Source organism: Gorilla gorilla, chromosome 3, assembly GCF_029281585.2.
Source record: "Gorilla gorilla gorilla isolate KB3781 chromosome 3, NHGRI_mGorGor1-v2.1_pri, whole genome shotgun sequence".
Lineage (NCBI taxonomy): Eukaryota > Metazoa > Chordata > Mammalia > Primates > Hominidae > Gorilla > Gorilla gorilla.
The window spans coordinates 175,866,390-175,889,480 of record NC_073227.2 but is presented as its reverse complement, the minus strand read 5'-3'; the positions used below and the strand labels follow the sequence as shown (position 1 = coordinate 175,889,480).

General features: G+C 32.5%; 1 protein-coding gene across 11 annotated transcripts in view; it reads right to left on the bottom strand.

The window, feature by feature from the left end:
* RBM46 (RNA binding motif protein 46) overlaps positions 1–23,091 on the bottom strand; it is a 47,589-nt gene that overhangs the window by 5,430 nt on the left and 19,068 nt on the right. Inside the window, exon 5 of one of the 11 annotated variants that reach the window (XM_063705615.1) lies at positions 2,933–2,992. The exons of the other annotated variants lie outside the window; for them this stretch is intronic. Within the exon in view, the coding sequence (XP_063561685.1) occupies positions 2,937–2,992 (56 nt within the window). The 3' untranslated portion in view covers positions 2,933–2,936. The remainder of the gene's footprint in view (positions 1–2,932; positions 2,993–23,091) is intronic. 11 annotated transcript variants of the gene reach the window in all.

Genomic DNA, 23,091 nt, shown 5'->3' with positions numbered 1-23,091 from the left:
TGCAACTTAGTGATTTTTATCACATGTACAACTAGCACCACTATAAAATTCTAGAACACTTTCATCATCCTAAAAAGAAACTCTGTTATCTATTAGCAGTTACTCCCATTCTCTCTTCTCTCAGCCCCAGCAACTACTAGCCTTTGTATTTCTACAGACTTGCCTATTCTGGACTTTTTGTATAAATTTATGTGGTATTTTGGAACTGACTTCATAACATAATGCTTTCAAGGCTCATACATGTTGTAGCATGTATCAGAACTTCATCCCTTTTAATGGCTGAATAATGTATCATCATATAGCTAGATTACACATTGTTTATCCATTCATCAGTTGATAGGTATTTGGGTTGTTTCAACCTTTTGGCTATTATTTATAATACTGCTAAGGAATAATATGTACAAGTGTTTGTGTGAACATATGTTTTCAATTCTCTTTAGTAAGTAACTAGGAATGAAACTGCTGAGTCATACAGTAATTCCCAGTACAACTTTTTGAGAAATTGCTCAACTGTTTTCCAAGGTAGCTAAGACTATACTATTTTACATTCCCACCAGTGTTAAGGATGAGACACCTGATTTTTTCATCTGTGAAGTATGTTTATCAGACCTTTAATACATATTTTAAGCATTTCTTTAGATACCTATGAGATCTGTATTGAAATTTTTTAAAAAAAACCTTATTGTACCATTTTATTATTATTTCAATTTCTAACATTCAATAACCATAACTGAAATAACTATCTCAATAACTTACTTTCACTCAAACACTAAATTTTATCTGCAGAAAAAACCTTTTTTTTTTTTAAGCTATACTACTATACATTCCCAGAACATAAAATATGGCTGGGTTCAAACACAGAGATTAAAATATCATATAAGCATAAATAATACCTATCATTTATTTTGTACTTTCTATTCTAGTATAGAAAATCAAGAGCTAAATACGCAGAGGAAATAAAGAAATGAAATTTCTTTAAAATGAAATTTTAAATTATCTAAAGATTACAATTTAAACCTTCAAAAGCAAGGGGTTGAAATTCTAGAAAATGCAAACTAATCTAGAGTGGCTGCCTGAGAAAGAGAATGGAAGGAAGAATGGATTACAATGGGGCATCTGGCAACTTTTGGGGGTGAAAGAAATGTTTGTTTTCTTAATTGTGGTGTCATTTCATAGATGTAGACATAAATCAAAATGAACCAAATTGTACACTTTAAGTATGGGCATTTTGTTGTATTTTATTTATACCTCAATCAAGTCAGAAACATATTAAATAAAAACAAATAAAACTCAAGTGTGTCTTTGGGTTAGCTTCAGTAATTCCCAAACTACATCCCATACAATTAAAGTGCAAGAATTTCTTAAAACAAGCATCCTATAGCCAAATAATCTAAAGAAAAATTTAGAACAGATAGGCTTATACATTAAACAGGTTGCTACCTCAATTACCTAGGATGCTAGTATGCACTATGATTTTCCCAAGGAAGTATTTAGTATACAGTTTTTCCCAAACCTGTTCGACCTTAGAAGCAGTTATTTCACTGAATTTTGAATATCAGGGAAGAAATCTCAATGGAGTTAATACATAATGGGAAAACATTAAAAACAAAACAGAACAAAATCTTCAAATATATTAAACACAGCAATTAAAAACTCAAATGCCTTCACAGGCAAGGCAACACACAAACAAAAAGAACACAAAGAGCGTCAAGAATAAAAAAACAGATACTTATTTGTACTGAAAATAAGTCTAGTTGCTTTCCATTAAAAAAAAATACATCTAGATCTTCTAGTTTGCTACCTTTGTATTAAGAGATAATTATATCCAACTCCTTTTAGTGCTACTTTCTAAGCCATTTGGAAAGTGAGTACTAGAACAGTAGCTTATGAGAGAAAAAATTACAATCAGAGCTGCAGCAATCTAGGTAGGCTTCAGTATAGGTTAAAAAAAAAGTTGTAGCTCACTAAATGAACCACGTGGGCAAAAAAGAAAAGCCTTAGAAAATACAGCAATTCTTTTCAAGTTTTATTTCTATAAGTAAAATCAGTCCTTGTAATTCAAATTTTGAACTATAAAAAGCTGTAAAGACCTCTAAGACTGGCATCACTTATTTGAATTTTTATGCTAAGATTAAGATCTGTAAAAATAAAATTTTAAGTCTCAAGTATAACAAGCATTTCTCTTTGAGTCTGAGAACAGATTTTATTAATTGTAATGGCAATATTATTAAGTGATAAAAATAACCACACAAGATTAGTACAACTGAATCCACATAACAGACTTATAAGTATTATTATTATTATCCCCTTTGTCAATGAGGAAGTGAAGCACAAAAAGGTCAAGTTAACTTACTCAAGAACACAGATGTAATACATGAATTACATCCTAGAAAACATGACATTCTTTTGCCTCTACATGTAAAAAAAGACTTTGTAAAGTAATAATCTTGACTCAAATAAGCTATCTTTTAACTTCCTACTAAAACTTATCTTCCTCAAGAAGTACCTTGTTGAATAAACTAAACACTAAGTCTTAGTAAATACAACTTTTATCACAAATTGTTTCAATAAGATTTGGGTTTAAGGCTGAAAAACAAGAGAGTCCTATTCTCAGATACTTTTGAGAAATACTTGGATAATCTATAAATAACACAGTAACTCCAAATATATCGAATTTATAATACTGTTTACCATCTTGGTGGTTCAAGGTATACTAGCATGTTAAATGTTTTGAGAAGACCTGAAAATACAGAAACCACTTTAACTTTTTTAAAACATTTGCTTAGTGAGTCTATAATTAACAAGGATATTATAAAAAATACTTCATAAAGTTTCATTCTTTTCATTATAAAGAACAATTTAAAACTGGTTTTCTGACAATTAAATATATTACTTAATATTCCTAAGAGACTTTTACCTAATAAACTCTTACCTGTTTATTTTCTCCAAATTCTTCTACACAGGTCCAGGCTGAAGAGATTGTGTTCCCTGTCTGTAAGCAGTGAAGACAGAAAATAATTGAGTCTTTAGATTGATGTTATCCCTATCTTGGAAGTGCATGGAATCCTTGGTAACTTTAGTTAAAAACCTTTTGATCAGTAAATAAAAAAACAAATTTAGAGAAAAAGAAGTAAGGGGCAAATAGTTATTTCTGGAGTTCTATAAAGATGAACAAAGAGAAGAGTATTTTGATATTTGAATGAAAATTATGAGTAATACATTATCAGAAAAAAATTTATCTTTCTAAACAAATTATCTTTTATCTTTCTAAATATTACTACCCTGCTAAGATAAAGAAGAGACTTTAAAAACAAATGAGATCACGCAATTTCTGATAAGCAGAAAGCCAAAGAATCTAAGTAAATTTGGGAAATAGAAATGTTGTATAAGGTGTAGTTATTTTACATATGGAACACCATTTCCTTGCTGTCTTAAAAAAGATAGATGGCCAAAATAATACTAAACTTAAATCTTTCTTCCCAACAGCTAAATTTTATCTACTTGAAATCTAATTTAGTCATATATAGTACAACTGTGGGCATCCATCTATTTTAGTGGTTATCTCTTCATATGCCTTAAAGCTTTCTGTTATGGATGTATATCCAAATCTATGCTAAGAAATTGTGTATAAAAGTATCAACAAATGAAAAATTTCTGATAGCCTATAGAAAACTAGATATAAAAATAACCATCTAAAGATTATAATTCGGTATAAAAATAGTCACAATATCTTCTGTTTTTACAATGATGAACTAGGTAACACTAATCAACCCTCTTGGTAAGAACTAGAAAATGTAAGAAATTATTAAAAACAAAAACATTTGTTTGAAATCACTGAGAACCAAGACAGTGACGAATTATGGGGCTGTGATCTCAGACAAGAAGAAAACCCAAAGGTATGTGGCACCTCTGTGGGAGGTGCATTTCCTCTGGAAGGCTTGGCCAATTCCCAAAAGCTCCCTCTTGGGAATTAACAGAAGGTGCCAAGAGACAAATGAAGCTAGGAAGACGAAAACTAGAACTAAAGAGCTACTAACAAGGAATAACTGGAATTGAGTAAAAATGGACCAGAAACAGACAAACTTTAACAGAGACTAAATTTAACTTCAATTCCTGCCTAGATTAAAGCAATCTGGGTTTGTCAGTCCTTTGGCCACCTTTCTGAAGCCAAAATAAATCTTCTATGAATAAATATAACATCGTGCTAGCCTTCAAATTGTCTCCACAATTTTTCATACACAGTATCTGGTATTGAATAAAAAATAACCAGTCATATAAGGAGGTAAAATTACTATCACCTAAAACCAACAGAAACAGCAGACAACAGTAACAGATCCACAGGGTATTTAGATCATTAAATTTCAGAACTGAGTATTGAAATAACAATGCCTAATACACTCAAGAAAATAAAAGACTAAAATTTTTGGAAGGAAGTAGAAATCATAAAAGAGACTCAAATTTAATTCTAGAACTGAGAAATGAATCTAAATGAATGGTTCTTAGGATAAACCTTTTAAATTTTTTACAGATAAAAAAATTACAAACCAGAAGACAGGTAAGAAAATATACAGACTGACATACAAAAGGATGGACAATACAGAAGAAATATAATCAATACACAGGTTACAGTAAAAAGGCTTAACATATGTGTAGCTGGATTACCATAAAGAAATGAGAGAAAATGAACAAATGCAGTATTTGAAAACACAATAAGGTAGAACTTACTAATACATTAATCTAGACTTCAGAAGTGGTGAAAGTACCAAGCAAGATGAAAACTAAGAAGACTATACAAAAGTCAAATCCATAATAGTAAAACTTCTGAAAATCATAGATAAAAAGAAAATAGTAAAAGTAGCTGGGTACAGGGAATGATGGCACAATGTATGTTCAAAGGAGTAACAAGCTGATCAACAACAGATTTCCCAAGAGAAACAATAGAAGCTAAAGGACAGTGGAATCATAACTACTGCAAAGGGCTGAAGTAAAATAACTGCTGGCCTAGCAAAAATACCCTTTCAAATGGCAGGTGAACTAAGAATACATTCAGACAAACAAAAATAGAGATAATTTGTCATGAGCATATCCACACAAAAGAAAATATGAATCAGTATTCTTTAGGTAGAATAAATAAACAATTCTAGTGGAAGCTTAGAGATGGAAGAAACAGATGGCAAAGGAAATGATAAATGTGTAAATCAATATCAATGTATATTAAGTCTAAAAACAATTATAACTAGATGTTTTTATTATATTGGGCATTGTGGAGTTTTAAATGTATAAGGTTTAAATATATATATAAGTACCAATGACACTACATAAATTGTAAAAGAAATGAAAGAAGTCAAAGTGTACTAAGTTCCTTGTATTGTCTAGGATGTGATAAAATACTAATTAATATTAGACTCCAGTAAGTTAGGAATGCATGTTGGCATTTATAGAGTAAGGACTAAGAGATTAAAAACGGTATAACTAATACAGCTAAAGAAAAGAAGGTCAAAATAAACACTGTATAAAAAAAAAGGTGAGAAATGAAAAAATAGAACAAGCAGAGAAAACAGAATGCAAATGGCAAAATGAGAGACTTAATCCCAAGCCTATCGGCAAGGACATTAAATGTATATTTAGAAATTAATACTGAAGATTCAAGAAGAAATCAAAACATAAAAAATTTTTTAAACAAATGATAATAAAAATAAAACATATCAAAATGTATGGAACGCAAGGCCAGGCATGATGGATCACACCTGTAATCCCAGCACTTTGGGAGGCCAAGGCGGGCACATCACCTGAGGTCAGGAGTTCGAGACCAGCCTGGCCAACATGGTGAAACCCCATCTCTACTAAAAATACAAAAATCAGCCGGGTGTGGTGTGCGCACCTGTAATCCCAGCTACTCGGGAGGCTGAGGCAAGAGAATTGCTTGAATCCAGGAGGCAGAGGTTGCAGTGAGCCGAGATCACGCCACTGCACTCCAGCCTGGGCGACAGAATGAGACTCAGCGTCAAAAAAAAAAAAAAAAAGAAAGAGAAAAACCAAATGTATGGAGTGCAGCTCTAACCATACTTAGGAGAGATATTTGTAACCTTAATAAAAGAGGGGCTAAAAACTCTAAGATGGCCTCTTAAATAATATTCCACATATTCAAAAACAATGTAACACCAATCTTATATAAATTCTTACAGAGAACAGTGAAATTTAAAACATTTCCCAACTATTTTTATGAGGAAAAGAATGAGTCAATCTCACTAATGAACACAGATGTAAAAATCCTAAAAAATAAAACAAATGAATTTTAGCAATATATAAAAAGTATAATGTATAATGTACCATGACCAAATTCAGTTTACTTCGGAAATAAGATTCATGTAACATTCAAATATCAATCAATGCAACTTATTGCATTAAAAGAACAAAAGACAAAAATGATGTAATTAACTAGATGCAAAAAAGTATTTGACAAAATTCATGACCCATTCATGATAAAAACTCATACAAAGCAGGAATAAAAGAGAGTATCTTAAGTGATAAAGGACTTCTATAATAAAAGCTATAACACACATCATATCTTAGTGGAGAAATACTGAAAGTTTATAAGAATGGTTTTTATCATAATTTGTATTCAATGTTGAAAAAGTAGTTCTAGCTGGTGCAGTAAGGCAAGAGAAAAAAAAATATGTGTATAAAGGATGGAAAGGAAGAAAAAGATCTTTACATTTAGTTGATAAAAGTGCATGCAGAAAAATTACTGTAGAATCAAACTATTTGACACAAATAAGTAGTTTTACCCAATATATTAAAAAATAAATCGTTTTCACATAAAGCAGGAACAATTAGAAACTGAAATTAAGATAAGTTATTTTTTATGATGACATTACGAAAAACACTAGGTATAAGTCTGGAGAAAGATGTAGAAGACATTTAAACAGTAAACTACTGAGAGAGAAAATTTTTTAAAAGCCTAGGTAAATGAAGAGAGGTATCATGTTCATGGATCAGAAGACCCAATACTATAAAAATGTTATTGTTCCCAAACTGATCTACAGATTCAATTCCATTCCAATCAAAATCCCATTAGGATTTTGGTCTTGGATATAAAGTTACAAACTGATTCTAAAATTCATATGGAAACTCAAGGGCTGAGAAAAGTCAAGTTAATTGTGAAGAAGAAAAAATAAGTGAGAAAATATTATTTACAAAATATAAAGTTACAGAATTAAGACAATATCGTATTGGTGCAAAAACAAACAGATCAATGGAATAGAATGTTAATATCCAGAATAAGTCACATATGTGTGTGTGTATTAGAAGGCAGTGTATATACACATACTTGATTTACATTAAGGTGGCACTGCAGAGTCATGGGAAAATGGCAAGTCTTCAAAAAATGGTGTTGGTTAAGTGAATATTCATATGAGCGGGGCGGACTCTGATACTTCGCATTGTCACTAAATTTAGATGATATGAAGTTTCTAAAAGATAATAAAGAAAATATTTCATGACCCTGTGGTGAGTAAAGGTTTTCTAAGCAGGATGCAAATGGCACTAGTAAGATTGATCAATTGAATCATATTAAAATTAAGAACTTCTATGTTTCAAAACATACCTGAATAAACAGGTAAGTCATAGAGTAGAACAAGATATTTTAAAAATATATTCAATACAGGACTTCTATATTAAGTAATAAAATAAAAAACAGACAAACCAATAAAATGAAGGAGCAAGACTTGAACAAGAAAGATACTTCACCAATACAATAGTGTAATGCCCTATAATCCTCCTAAGATGATCAATATCGTAAGTTATCATCATATAAAAATTACAATCTCAGTAAGAAATATACACTAATCAGAATATCCAAAATGTAAAAGACTGATATCTAAGTGCTGGCAAGAATGTGAAATAACTGGAACTCCCATTTACTGCTAGTAAAGTGTAAATCAGTATACTTACTTTGGAAAATCATTTGGCCCTATTTACTACAGTTTAAAAAACATGACCCACCACTTTCACTCCTATATATTCAACAGGAATGTGTGCAAATGAGCACCAAAAACACTATGTTCAAGAATCTTTAGAGTGTCATTATTCAAACAGCCCCAAACTGATAGTTCTTTATATTTTCATCAACAAAGACAGCAAGTTATATACAACACTCCGATGAAATAGAGGTATCAATGACAGCAAATGAACAGTACTGCTACCTGAAACAGTGTGAATCAATCCACAAACATAATGTTAAAAGAAGCCAGACAAGATGACATAAAATGTTATATAAGTTTCAAAAATACATAGAATAAGTCAGAGGAGTGGCCTCCTTTGAGCAGGAAGGAAAGTAATGTCTGGAGAAAATACAAGAGTCTTTTGGAGTGTTGATATTTTATGTCTTTACCTCGGTGGTGAGTTATACCGACATAGTCCCTCATGGTAATTTACTGAATTTACACTCATTATTTGTGCACTTTTCTGTTTGTATGTAATGTTATAGCTTAAGGAGTTTAAAAAAAAAGAGGGGGGGGAGGGGATAAAAACCTGCCAGTGATATATATAAAGGAGAAGTTGATAATGTATAATTATGATAAAATATAAAATCACTTTATAGTTACTACCAAAATAGAGCATATGTGATTCAGACTAATTTAAAAACTATAATGATTTTCAATACAGATGCTACATAGAAATATTATTAAATACAGAACAATTCTTTTCTTCATAATGGCCTTCACTATCTACCACCTGGAGTTTTAGAATTAGCTTTGTTAATCTTTGGTTTGAATGAAATCAAATTTAACAGGAAAAATGCTGGGATTTAAATTACCAATGTATAAGAATTAAATTTCTGTCGGCATATAGAAGAGATGGTGATCATTCTCACAACAAAAGCAAAAACTTATCAGCAGAGTCTCAATTTCCTGTCAAATGCAAGGTTGCTACTTACTGGTACTTTCACCCAATTTAATTTACCATCTTATTTGTGTCATTCCTTTTTAAAAAGCAACAACTGTTAATGAATATATTCTGAGAAATTATTTCAAAAGTGATTATTTAGTAGGCAAGACAATAAGAAAGAGACTAGGGGAAAGAAAAGGCATGTCAAAAAGTGGAGAATAAGAATAGGATAAATTAAACTTCAGAGACCAGAGTCAGGATCTTTACCACCTCTCTGCAAAATGGGAATCATTAAATGTTTTATATTTAGTTTTCTATAAGTTATGCAGGTATAAGGGCCAAAATAAGGGAAAACTAAGTAAAAATCTAAGTAGGCTCCTAATTTTCATTATTTTCAAGAAAACATAACATTGTAGATAGATGACTTGTTCTACAAAGATGTGATGAAGTTTAAAATGTCACTGAAAACTAATTACAAAAGCATATTCTATATCTTTGAAGAAGATTTTACTGGTCTTTAGTTTGACAGAAAATTCCGTATAAATTTTAAAGTAAAGGATATGAAAGATAAAAATTATTTTCAGACTCTCAGATATGTCATACTATTTCTTCTGAAGACAGAAAATAACTGAGTGCACAGGATTCCGGTGTATTCCAAATAAGCCTGCTATACTAGCACCTGGAATTTTCAAGCTTTTTTCCTATCTTTAGGAAACTAAACTGAAAGGAACACCACCATCTTCTCAGTCTACACCTGTGTAGAAGAATATAAAAGTATAATGCTAGTAATAAACTAAGATTAGAAATAACATACAATAAGCGACTGACATTTCCTATTTGTGAAGCCTTGATCAAACGTTATAGATTATGCTAGATATAACTGTGGATTATATAATGAATTTTAAAAGAAATTTAAAAATTGCACATAAATCATTATATTCTATACTATATTTGGTTGATATAAACACAAAGGTTTTCTCAGAGGGTTTAAAAATAACAATTACAACCTTAATCTCCTATTCCACTATACAAATTTATATACATATATATAATATACACATATCCAATATAAAATCATCCATATGCCCCTGTCTATATTTCAGGGGTTTCTACTATTTTGAAACCTCCAACATTAGCATGTTAAAAATTATATACTGATAATTTTTACTTTGGTGACATATACACAGATATTTCAGCCCATTAACCACCATTCATAATTTAACCATGCCTGTGTTTATACCTGTCAACTTCCTATCTCATATATTTCTTTCCCAATCCTTTCTTCTTTCTGCTCAAAGCACAGCCGAAATGTATCTTTCCTTGGAATCTTTATCTTTTAACTTTATAGCATGTAGATTGCTTTAAATTATTTAGAAAGCACCATATGCTGAGTACTAAAGGAGACAGTACTCACCCATATAATGCAGGGAATAACAACAAATCATACAGTCCACTGGCTTTATATACACTGATGGATGAAAAATTTTGAGTAAATAAAAAATATAAAAATTACTGAGTAATATCATAAAGAAAAAGTCATTTTGGGTTACTATGTCCAATAAAAGCTTAATATAAAAGTATATAAGGATAAGCAGAATATTCTAAGCACAGTGCACAGCAATGGGAAAGGCCTAGACCTACCAATGAGCATGGCAAATTCAGATGATCACAGCAGGAAATGTATGGCTATGGTTAGGTTAAGTGGGGCCAAACAGTACAGCATTCTGAACAGGAGAATGTGGAGTTCAGAGTATTTGATTATACTACAATAGTAAGCCATAATAGGTTCCTGACTAAGGAAGTAACAATGAAAAAGCATAAACCTATTTGGACTGATAAATTATATGGCTAAACTATGTATTGGGATGTTTTGAATATAATCAGAGTAAAATGAGTACCAAGTAACAGGGGACCAGGAAATAGATACAAACAAACTTTGCCTGTTTGATGTTCTGTCTAGAATCTGGATGGGGGAAAGACATATATCATCTGCCACCTTGACACATGCCATTCACTGGCTGGCAATGCTGATCCTAGGGTAAATTTAAAAATCATGAAGCTACCTTGTAAACAAGATATGTTTACAAGATTTTTCTAACTCAGAATAACTCAGAATTCAACCAGATGTCTCAGGTCAACATTACAATGGAGTGGGTTCTGGTACATGGGCCTGTAGGTTTCCTAAAGCCAAAATAGTCTCTGGAAAAAAGGTAAGGCAGGACTGAAAGCCCATCTCATTGTATTTGAACTTACAGAAACATAATTTGCCAATAATATTTCACAAGTCCACTGTCTTACCAAATGTTTAATATTAGACAAAAACCAGTTTTTCATTGGAATCATGTGAATTTACAAAGGATGGCAGTTAAGAGCACAGCCTCTTAATGCTAACTAGGATCTTGGGCAAATTATTTAACATACTGAAACCTATTTGTTAAAAAAAAAAAAAAAGTAAAGTGTCAACATTAAAATCCTATCTACAACAGGCCAGGTGTGCTCATTCATGCCTGTAATCCTAGCACTTTGGGAGGAAGAGGCAGGCGGATCACTTGAGGTCAGGAATTAGTGACCAGCCTGGCCAACAGAGGGAAACCCCGTCTCTACTAAAAATATGAAAATTAGCCAGGCATCGTAGTACATGCCTGTAATCCCAGCTACTCGGGAGGCTGAGGCAGGAGAATCACTTGAACCCGGGAGGCGGATGTTGCAATGAGCCAAGATCGCACCACTGCACTCCAGCCTGGGTGACACAGCGAAACTCCGTCTCACACACACACACACACACACACACACACACACACACAGACACACACAGACACACACACACATATCCTATCTACCACAAAGAACTGTGAGACTAATACATCATATAAAGGCATTTAGCATAAAATCTAACACATAGTAACTGTTCAAAGAACCTTAACTATTATTATTTCTAATATTTATATTACATATGATTGGAAACTGGTATCTTGGATTCGTTTTCTGAATAATTATTCTTCACTATTTACATGGTACTTAATATATATAAAAGGGAATGTTCTGGGCCCTTTATAATTTTAACTCATTTAATACATGTAATTACCCTATGAGATACTGTTATCATCATTCCTGTTTTACAAATGATGAAACTGAAGGACAGAGAAGTTAAGTAACTTTCCCAAGTAAGTAATGAAGCTAGAATGTGAACCCAGGAAATCTGGCTCGAAATGCCATACTCTTTTTTCCTATGTTGCCTATATGCTATGCCATAGTACTTAATTTCCTTTTCCTGAAATTCTTTCTAAAGTGCAATGTACCACTTCCTGACCCCAATACCAGTTTAGGTCAGGTCATCCAATTGTATGTTCTCATAACACCCCGTACTACTTCAGAGCATTCATCAGAACTCTAACTGAATATTGGTCTCAATAGAATGTAAGGTCTATGAAAGCAGCAACTGTGTCTAATTCACTACAGTGATCCTCATAACTTTACACAAAACAGCCTTAGGTAAGTATTTGTTGAAGGAACACATTTTAACAAGGTTTAACAATCAGCCATCTGCCAGTTAATAAACTAAACATGAGAAGCCTAAAGGAATGAATAGTAAGCAAAAGGGATATTCTTATGAGAATAAAAATTCCCAAATCAAACTTTCTTAATCAGTTTGCAAAAGGTAAATTAAAAAGTAAATTTCTCAGAGGGCTTGAAAATGGCAAGGCCATTATATTCCAAGTGGTATTAGGGAACATAATTCTGAGTTACAATAGTCTAGTAAAGACTCTTTCCTTCCCCCATATATTTCATGGATTTAAAATAAATGTTAAAAAATTATTTTTGTTTGTTGTTTTGTACTGAGAGAATTTTTAGCAGCTGAAAGGCCTAGATAGTTCTGACTTATATTAAGCCATAATCTACCTCCTTAAAACTTTGCTCTTTTAGACTTAATTCCACTTCCTAGAGCTCCAAAGATAAAGACTGAAGTCTTTTTTCCACGTGCGAGCACTTCAAACATTTGAAAACTGCAGTCACATTTCCTCTGTGAGTATTAGTATTTACACACTAAACAGCTCCAAATATTTCAGTTGTTCACTGTCCTATTACATATTATGGCGTTTCCAAGCTCACCCTAGTTGTCAAGGTTGAATTAAATTGTGGTGCCCATAAGCAACCAAAACATTCCAAATATAGTCTGAGTAGAATAAAATTATTTAGTCTTGATACTATGTAACTTTCCTATTTCACCTTGAGTTATATTAATTTGAGACTCTCTAGAGTAGAAAGACTCTTATTCCAATTTTGACAAAATAACACAAGTTGTCACCCTTGGCTGGCTTTCATTTTTTCCCAATAGTGAAATATAGAAACAGAGAAATATATACAATATAGATGTGTATGCCTTACATAATTAAAAAAATGAAAACATGTACTCACCACCCAGGTTTAGAAATAGGAAATTACCAGTACCTCAGAAGTCCCTTTGAATCCTTTCCAATTTCTCCCTCCAAGTAGTAACTTTTAAATGTTAGTAATTCCCTGGCATTTTTATGGTTTTACCTCATAATCGTCTATCCCTAAACAACCTATTGTTTGGTTTTGCTTGGCTTTATTTTCCTAATCATAATTTCCAATTGTCTCAATTTCTCCAATTTAAAATCTGAATCCTTTTGTATTTTACATATTTTTAAGGAGCCACCTTAAATCTTTTGTGGAATGAGGCAGGAATGAAAGTGAACAACCTACCCTTACCAGTAAAAACCATGAAGAAAAAACAGAGGGCAGACTAATGTAATACTTAGGTAAGTGCACTGCATCAGTATGAAACAATGTCATCTCTGCAGGATAAGAAATTGAGTGGAGGAGAAATTGAACATCTTTCCAACTTTTCCTAAGCTGTGTTTTGTATTGAATTTGCGTAAATTTCTAGAATCAATATACTATATATTTAAAGAGCATTCTAGGATAAACAAGTAAGCTAACTATATTCAGATTATTTCCTTTCCATTTTTCATGCCTCCTATCTAAGTATTTGGGAATTGATTATACAAGTTTTTGTCATAGAAAACTCATTATAAATAATTTCAGAATTAAAAAACTAAAATTAAAAATCATTACAGAAAAATTCTGATTAAATCTAAAGGCAATGAAATAATTCTCCAATATATCAATTCAAATGAGAGCATCTGATATCATCAACCTGCTTTCCAAGGCCTCAGAGGATTGATGAAAACCCTGTCCATCCTTCTCCTAAGCCACATTAGCTAATGTAGCAACACCCTGCCTGGAGCATAAATCACAATAAAAAATCCATAAATAAGAAAATAAAATGTAAAGATATAAAAAAATCAATAAAAGTGAGTTTTAGAACACTAGTATATTAGTGAGAAATAGAAGAGTCACACATACATATATGTATTTCAATACAATAACTTAAAAACCTTAAGTCTATCTACTAAGTAAAATAGGGAAAATATTAAGAAATAAAGAGAAAATCATTACTATCTCATTTGTAAATCCCTCTCCGAAACTAAGTGAGTGCCTTCACAGTGAAAGCAATCATATTTTTGCTTAGTACTGCCTCTTTCCCTTTAATTCTTAAGTGAAAAGAAATAATCTTTCAATGTTCTGGTATAATCATTATTTCTATACTTGATACACACACCTAAGTTCACACCAAGGAATCCCTTAAGGGATTCTTATTCTCTCAAGGAAACACATGTACACACATATATACAAGTGAAATGCCTTTAAATTAACAAGCATTTCACTGCTTGAATTATTTATAGTGCAGAACAGAATCTTAACCTGTTTTCCAAAGATTGATAATGGCTCACCTGGAACCTTATAAATTCTGTGCCCCAAATTATCCAACACTTTCATAAATTCGTAACTACAGATTTGGTCACCCTTGGACCAAAAATTAACCGGGCAGCAGCAGGAAAAAAAAAGCCGTCCACATACATGGCACATATGCTGCAAATTTTGTGGATATTCATTTACCCCATAATCTGGCCAGTAAACAAGCAGACTGGAACTATGTATTGCTGAAACAAAGGTAACAAGAAAAAAATTAAGTAAATGGGCTTCGGTCTTACAAAAATCCACATACAAAACAGGATTAAAGAAAAGTACAAAGAAAAAAAGTAACTCTAATAAAAACATCCTTAGACTACATAATGGAAGGACAATCAAATTGCACAAAAGAAAAAGTAAAGCATAGGTCAACAAAGATTTATCTACTCTATAAAAAGGTGGAGTTTTATATCATGGTTTACATTTTTATTTAAATAAGTGCCAATCCCTTGAATTTGTGTACAGAAATCAAGGTATACTGTTTAAACACACAAGAATAGTAACAAAGTACACAAACCAAATTATCAGGCAATACAACTGTTTAAGAGATTGATGTTTTCTGATAATTGTACTCTTATATACTTTTTAATCCAAAGTTATAAACATAATTATAGTAGAGCTGATAATACTATTAGTGTAGTACAAAGATTATATTTACTGAATCAAAGCAATGTATAGGTAAACTAAATTTATTTAGTTACCCAAATCATTTTCTTAAAATATGAACTATTGTGTACATAAAATTTCATATGCAGGCCATTCTTATAGCTCAAATGTTACTTGCTATATATGAGACAAATAAGGACCCGCATGTCATTAATACATCTCTAACCAAATACTATCACTTAAGGAGCATGAAAATCCAAGGAGTTATTAATATTCTGGTGATTTAAAGTTTCTAATTATTTGGGAATACTAAGGTTTTTAATTATTGTCCTTCTGTTTTGAAGCTTCACAGGAAAGTGAACCATTCTTGGAGGTAAGGTACTACCAGGTCTTGGAAAGAGGAAGAAATGCTCTGGGATTGATGATATATCAGATATTAACTAATAAGGGCAGATACTATGTTTGATTTTACCTAAAAGGCCTGGAAGAAACACTGAATTTTAAAGTAGTTAAAAGCATAAAATAAATTTGCCATAGTGAAACCATCATTCTACATCTTCTATCTCCTTATTCATGAATCCATTCACTTAATTACACTGCTACAGCATAAAAAATTATTGTCTACTAAATATTAAACAGGAAGCAGAGATAAGGGCATGATAGGCTGAAGAAGACTAAGTAGAGCATTTCACAGAGATTTTTCTGATTCTAAAAAAAAAGAAAGGTAAGACAAAGAGGAGCTACAAATCAACGTAACATTAAATTTCCTTTTAAAGCCACATTAAAAATAAGTATTTAGGGACATCATGTGGCAAAATTATGAACTGCTACTAACATTTAATTGTGTATATATTTAACATATACACACAATTGCTAATGGCATCTGATATAAAGGGAAATTTTTAAAACCATTTTTTAAAATATGAATTAAATAAGATTAGACATTAGATTAATACAGCAGTAGCTATTAAAACTAGTTTATTAGAAGGAGTATTTTAGGACTGTATTAACCAAAGACATTAAGAAGTTATAGGGTAAAGAATCAAGCATGATCAAATAGATTTATGAAGTAAATAAAATAATAAGGATCACCTTCATCAGTTAATAAACCTATGGGACAGATACTCCCCACATGGCATGTTTTGATACACATCATTATTTTCCTAGATCCTCTGTTACAAAAAGAAAATTTAGTTTCCAAACTTTTAAGTAGTTGACTTGTTTTATAAAAACCTTGGTTTTGGCTATAGTAATTGATTAGCAAATTCAGAGAAGAAAATAACTGAAAAACAATTAGTTGTCATCATGCAAATAAAACATTTGACTGACTGAATCTTTTATTTATTTTTTTGTCCAGCTGTTCTGCTGTGAAGTAGGGGGGCATAAGCTTTGAATTCTATAAAGGAAGGGATATTAAACTGATGGATTATTTCTTGCAAAAGCAGCTGTTGGTTTTAAACTACTTGTACTCAAATACGTATCTCTGCAGACATAAAATATTTTAAAGTATTAGGTTCTACATAGGATTTTGACCATATTTTAAATGAAACCATAATCTTTTTAGAAAAAAGATTCCTTAAAACTTACTAAATAAAATCCTGGTATTTTAGATCTGAGGACATTGAAGTCCAATGACTAAACAATTCATTTGCCATTCTAAGGTCACACAGTTAGTCGATGGCTGAGAAAGGATTCTCAATTCTTATACTTTTATTCTAGTAATCATTCTATTAAGCTGCTTCTCTCACTGTACTAACTCCATAATATATATGGTGCATTAATACAAGTGTTAGTAAGATGAGAATTATAAGTAATGCTAAATGTTCATTTAAATGGTCTTTCAGAAAAAAAAAGTAAATTTCAAGAGTAATACAAATACATTTTCATGAGGACTAAGCCCTCTCAGAGGGTCAAAGACACATAGTTGAGTTAATGGAATTTTGGTCACCACTTGGTCATATGAAAACAAATGTGTAAAATGTCGATCCTGATGCCTATTTCTCATTTAAGTAGGTAAATTTTAAAAGAAATTTTGCAAATTACCTTTGTTCTTTAAAATATGAGTTTGAATAGTATCATCCAAGTTAGAGCTGTAGTTAAAACTCGAAAAAAAATTCTGAAAAGTATTATTTTTCTTCTATTTATAATTTATAACTCCATTATAATATCATAGAATCATTATTTCATATTTGGCTTAAGTGCCTCCTAGAATTATTTCTTAAGTTAAAAAAACCTGGAGAAAGTTTCTCTTTATTTCAAAGCAATGGTTTGGAATATTTTTATCTGAAATTATTTTTTATTTTTGCATTTCTGCCCATCAATCTGGAAATAATAATAGCTCATAAGAAAAAAAGCACCAAATATTTTTCAGATTAAAACTTCTCACAATAGTATACTTTCACAAAAGTGTAACTTTCAACAAATTTACAAGTGATAACAGAAATAAAAGCTTCATTTGAATAAAAGGATAAGCTAACAGCGACTATCATGCTTAGAATATATATCTACTAAATACTATTCAATTACTAGAAAAAAAATGCAAGATTCTACTGATGTATGCCATTTCAAAGTCAAATATAAGAAGCAATATACAAGTCCATTACAAAATGAATACTGAAATAAGTAAGTACAAAAGATATTGTAAGAATGAATATTCACACACAAAATGGTCCACACAAATCAAGATGGATTCATCTGGGAAAAAAATACTTGCTCAGAGGAAAAGCAGATATATCCAACATAGTTGCACTAAGAAAAAAATGCAAAGTTTTAAGAAACAGGACTAATGAAATTTTAATTAACTAATGTTTACATCTTTTCAACTCCTTTAATTCTTCCTAAGTCTCACTGAAATCATGAAAGCAAACAATATACAGAACTACCTGCCATTAAACCACCACCATGCTATTTTTCTAAGAGGAGTTTGCTCATGTTGTGCCCCTCTCTGACACAAACTCTGCAAAGGGTTTACAACTGAGGTCAGGGAAGCATACCTTTTTCCTCTTCTACTCCCAAAATAACCTATGCAAAGAATTTGTGTATCTGCCTTCATCACTAGACTGTGACTCCTTAAACAAAAAAACAATGTTTTATTTATCTTTAGCTCCAGAATGCTTAGGAAAGCACACTTAGCATGTAAGAGGCTTTCAAAAAAGACCTGTTTAAAAAAAAAAAACACACAACCTTAATCATTTTTGTCCAGAACAACAGTACACAAATCTGATGAAATTAAATCAGTGGCACAAGTTAGTTTGTGACAGGTTCTTCATCCCTGTTTTAAAAAGTTTCCAATAGCCATACAAGTAAGAAAAAAATACCACTTGTATCAGTATTACACAAACACAGAAGAGATGCCCTGCTTAAAATTATTTGCTAATAAATTATATAACAAGGTGAATTATCAATACAGATAAGACTACCTTCCTCTTTCCACTAAGTATTCTCCAGGACTTTCTTCTTCAAAACTCTAACTCTCCAGGACGTTCCTTGATCTCCTTGATTTTGTTTATTCCACTTCTACAATGCAAAGAATCCTCCAAAGAAAAGCAGTGGCAATAATGAAAGACCCAGATTCAAAACAGAGTTGACTTTTAGAAAGAGAAGTACTATTCGCCTTGATAGTTTGCTTTATTACTAAACAGATAACGAGACTGTGAAGATAGAAAAGACTTACTTAAAAATAAGTGATACTGAATGACCCAAGATATCTTCATATAGCAAATATTTAATATAGAACCTATCCATCCTAACCTTCCAGTCTATATTTGGCTTAGATCATTCTTGCACTGCTATAAAGGAATACCTGAGACTGGGTAATTTATACAGAAAAGAGGTTTCATTGGCTCACAGTTCTGTAAGCTTTACAAGCATGGTGCCAGAATCTGCTAGGCTACTGGGAAGGCCTCAAGGAACTTTTATTCATGGCTGAGGGCGAAGCAGAGGCAGGCACATCCCATGGCAAGAGCAGGAGCAAGAGAGCGAAAGCAAGAAGGTGCTACACACTTTTAAACAACCAGATGTGGTGAGGAATCATTCACCATTGTGAAGACAGCACCAAGGGAATGGTGCTAAACCATTCATGAGAAATCCACCGCCATGATCCAATCACCTCCCACCAGACCCCAACTCCAACACTGGGGATTACATTTCAACATGAGATTTGGCAGGGACAAATGTCCAAACTATATCAGGATTCTACCCATTAAACTCACCGACTACCCTACAGATTACAGATCCCTAAAAATAACCCAGTAAATACATAATTTCCTTTTTTTTTTTTTTTTTTTTTTTTTTGTTTGAGACGTAGTCTGGCTCTGTTGCCCAGGCTTGAGTGCAGTGGCTTGATGTCGGCTCACTGCAAGCTCCGCCCCCCAGGTTCACGCCATTCTCCTGCCTCAGCCTCCGGAGTAGCTGGGACTACAGGCGCCCGCCACCACGCCTGGCTAATTTTTCTGTATTTTTAGTAGAGACGGGGGTTTCACCATGTTCGCCAGGATGGTCTCGATCTCCTGACCTCAAGTGATCCGCCCGCCTTAGCCTCCCAAAGTGCTGGGATTACAGGCGTGAGCCACCGCGCCCAGCCCATAATTTCTTATCCTGCTGGTTAGGTAATGAGTTTCCAGTGAGATAAGAGAGGTCATTCCTTGCCATTATGAAGATAAAGATAGTCTCTAATTTTGAAGTAAGTGAAAAAGGATAAGGAAGGTTCTATTTTGGCATTAACCCCAACTTCCAGCTTTTCTTTTATTAAGGGTATTTCGCTAAAAATAGAGCTTGCTTTAGATAGGACCAAAAAAAGCACCTAAATATTTTAAAAATTGATTTTAAGGACCTGTAAACCAAGAACTTTTGAGATGCTAGTAAGATCACTAAATGCTCACCAGAAGTAAACTCCATGACTTCTAGTACTCATGTAGGTGCCTGTTATCCCTGAAAAGACATACTTTTTTTTTCATAACAGCAATGATTGCCATTTAAGCAAAGCCTAATTTTTTTTCTTTTATTTTTCAAACTTGGGAAATAGAAGTGGTAACACCAAAACTGTGTGGATATTAAAAGTACACTCTTAAAGAGATCTAAAATATTAATTTAAAAAATGACTTTATATCACATATGATAGTAAAAGATCATCAAGGTTAAGATTGGATAGTAATTCCCAAAATAGCATCAAACTGAAAGGGTTAAAATAAGGATACTGAGGCAAATTCTTTAAAAAAATTACTATCCCCAAAGAAAATATCTTAAAAACAGTAGTTAAATGGATTCTCTAGAAAATTTGACTTCTCAAATTCTTTAATAGAGCCAAAAGATGACTTAATAGGTGAGGAACTTCGTTTGAGAAACTCTAGGAACTAGTAACAACCTCTCAAGACTTCAAAACAATTCAATCCTTGGACTACATAAGTATTTACTAGGATGTCAAGAACACACCACTACCACCCATTGATCTCAACTCTGAGCTATTTGATGAAACCCTATTACCTTTAACTAAAAGAAGGTGTAACTAGAAAGGCATCAACCTTTTAAAACCCAGAGGCTCCAACATTAACAGAAGGGAAAAAGTGATCCAGAACACTGCTATGGCAACACTCAGATCTACTCTTAACCTGCCATATGGCAACACAGAACTTCCTCACTGTCTACAGCTCCTGGCCCTACTTTAATGACCTCTGAAGGGCTGACATTTGTTTTCTGATCAAAGTTTCCTAGACCCCTGATCTCTGGCTTTTCTGTTTCCCTGAATTCTCTTTCTCCTTCTCAGCTGCCTAAATATATTTTCCTGCCTCTAACTCAACAATCTTCACTTACATAGGTAGTCAAGCACCATAAGGATTTCTGTGTTACTGTCCATAGACAAGACCTCAGGCTTTGCGTACTCCACCGAAATAGGACCTAGGGTTTTGTTTAATCTTTTTGTTTATATGTGAATTTTGCTTACATTATATTAACTGTTCTGAGACTGAATACAGATTGAGGAAATACATAAAATACAAATTGTTCAACTTTTTATTAAAATCAGCATTGATACAAGGTTGATAATATCTGGAATAGATGACTAAAGCAATCTGCATGTGCCCACTAACGATTTCATTTATTGATGTTACCTTGATCACTAATTAACCATAATTAAGTTGAAAATATTGTACCTGATTAAGTGTTTTCTTAGGGAACTATCGGTTTAACTATGTTATATAGTTAACTATGGTAATAAGGGAGTTAAAAGCTCTGCTTCCATATAGAATCTGAATCTTCTTTATGAAATGGGCAAACAATGTCTACATATAATTTTGCCATAAATTAAACTAATATGGCTATGTTGTAAGAATTTTAGAAGTTTATGTGTAAGGGAATGAGGGGGGATAGAAATTTTAAAAATCTTTCAGTATTAGCATGGTAGATCAGACATAAGTATCCTTGGGAGAAACTTGCTCAGCAACTAATTACGTCCCACTCCAAAATAATATTTAGAGCCATTTTTCTCTAAGAAACTTAATTTGAATTATTTGCTGTCTACCTAACAATTTTATCTTTAACTTGGATGGTCTTTATTGAAAGTAAAATTGAAGGCTTCTATTTTGTGCATCAATAGAAATAAGAACTAAGAATTTATTAGCTTCAATGATGCTAAATCCCCAAATATCTCCAAACTAATAACTGAAGACACTGCTTAAATGTGTCTTCAAGCAGAACCTTACCTTTAGTCCCACAAGTTTTGCTGATATCTCCAAATCAGAATCTCTTAAAAATATTTGTAATATACTTTGGGAGGCCGAGGAGGGCGGGTCGCCTGAGGTCAGTAGTTCAAGACCAGCCCGGCCAACATGGTGAAACCCCGTCTCTACTTAAAATACAAAAATTAGCCGGGCGCGGTGGTGGGTGCCTGTAATCCCAGCTACTCAGGAGGTTGAGGCAGGAGAATTGCTTGAATCCAGGAGACAGGTTGCAGTGAGCCAAGATCATGCTACTGCACCCATGTCTGGGTGACAAAGACAGACTCCATCTCAAGAAAAAAAAAAAAAAATTTCTAATACTATGGCAGTGGCTATGGTACATAAGCAAGCCTAAACAATATATAAAAATTATTCTCCCTTTTGAGAATGTTTTTCTTGACTATTTTCTCTTAAACTTGAGAATATGAATTTTAAATACATGAAAGCTTCTGTACTATGGTTCTGCAACCATATAAAAAATAATTTTCAGTGAAAAGTTTCACAATTATAATCAAGAAACAATGATAACCCTCAAAAGATCTTTCTCTTTTATCTGATTCTCAGGAAACCACTACTCTTCCAATAAATATTATTTGGGACACAAAGTAATCATCAACTAAAATCTATAGCCGCATTAAAAAATAAACAGGTTTTGGGGGGTGGAGGAGGGGGGAGGCTAACCTAACAGTAAAAAACAGAAAGTAGGAAAACACCATAGTGTCTCTTCCTTCACAACGTCAAATATTTAGTTAGCATATCTTTCTATGCTTTTGCAAAGCCTTTCATAATTATCCTTCAAACATTTTAAAGAAAATTTACTTTTTGAAAAACATGAAATTAAAAAAGAGAATGGTCACAAACATCTCTTAATAATGCTTTTTGTCTTTCATGAATGATGACAAATTTCCAGATTGGTGAGCATAAAGCTGTGTCTACACACGACCCATCTGAAATCCCACTGATTTTACTAACTCCCTATCCCCTGCCCCTCAAAAGATCATTATGTAGACTTCACCAAAGATGCAGGGACACTCTATAATAAATTGGTTTA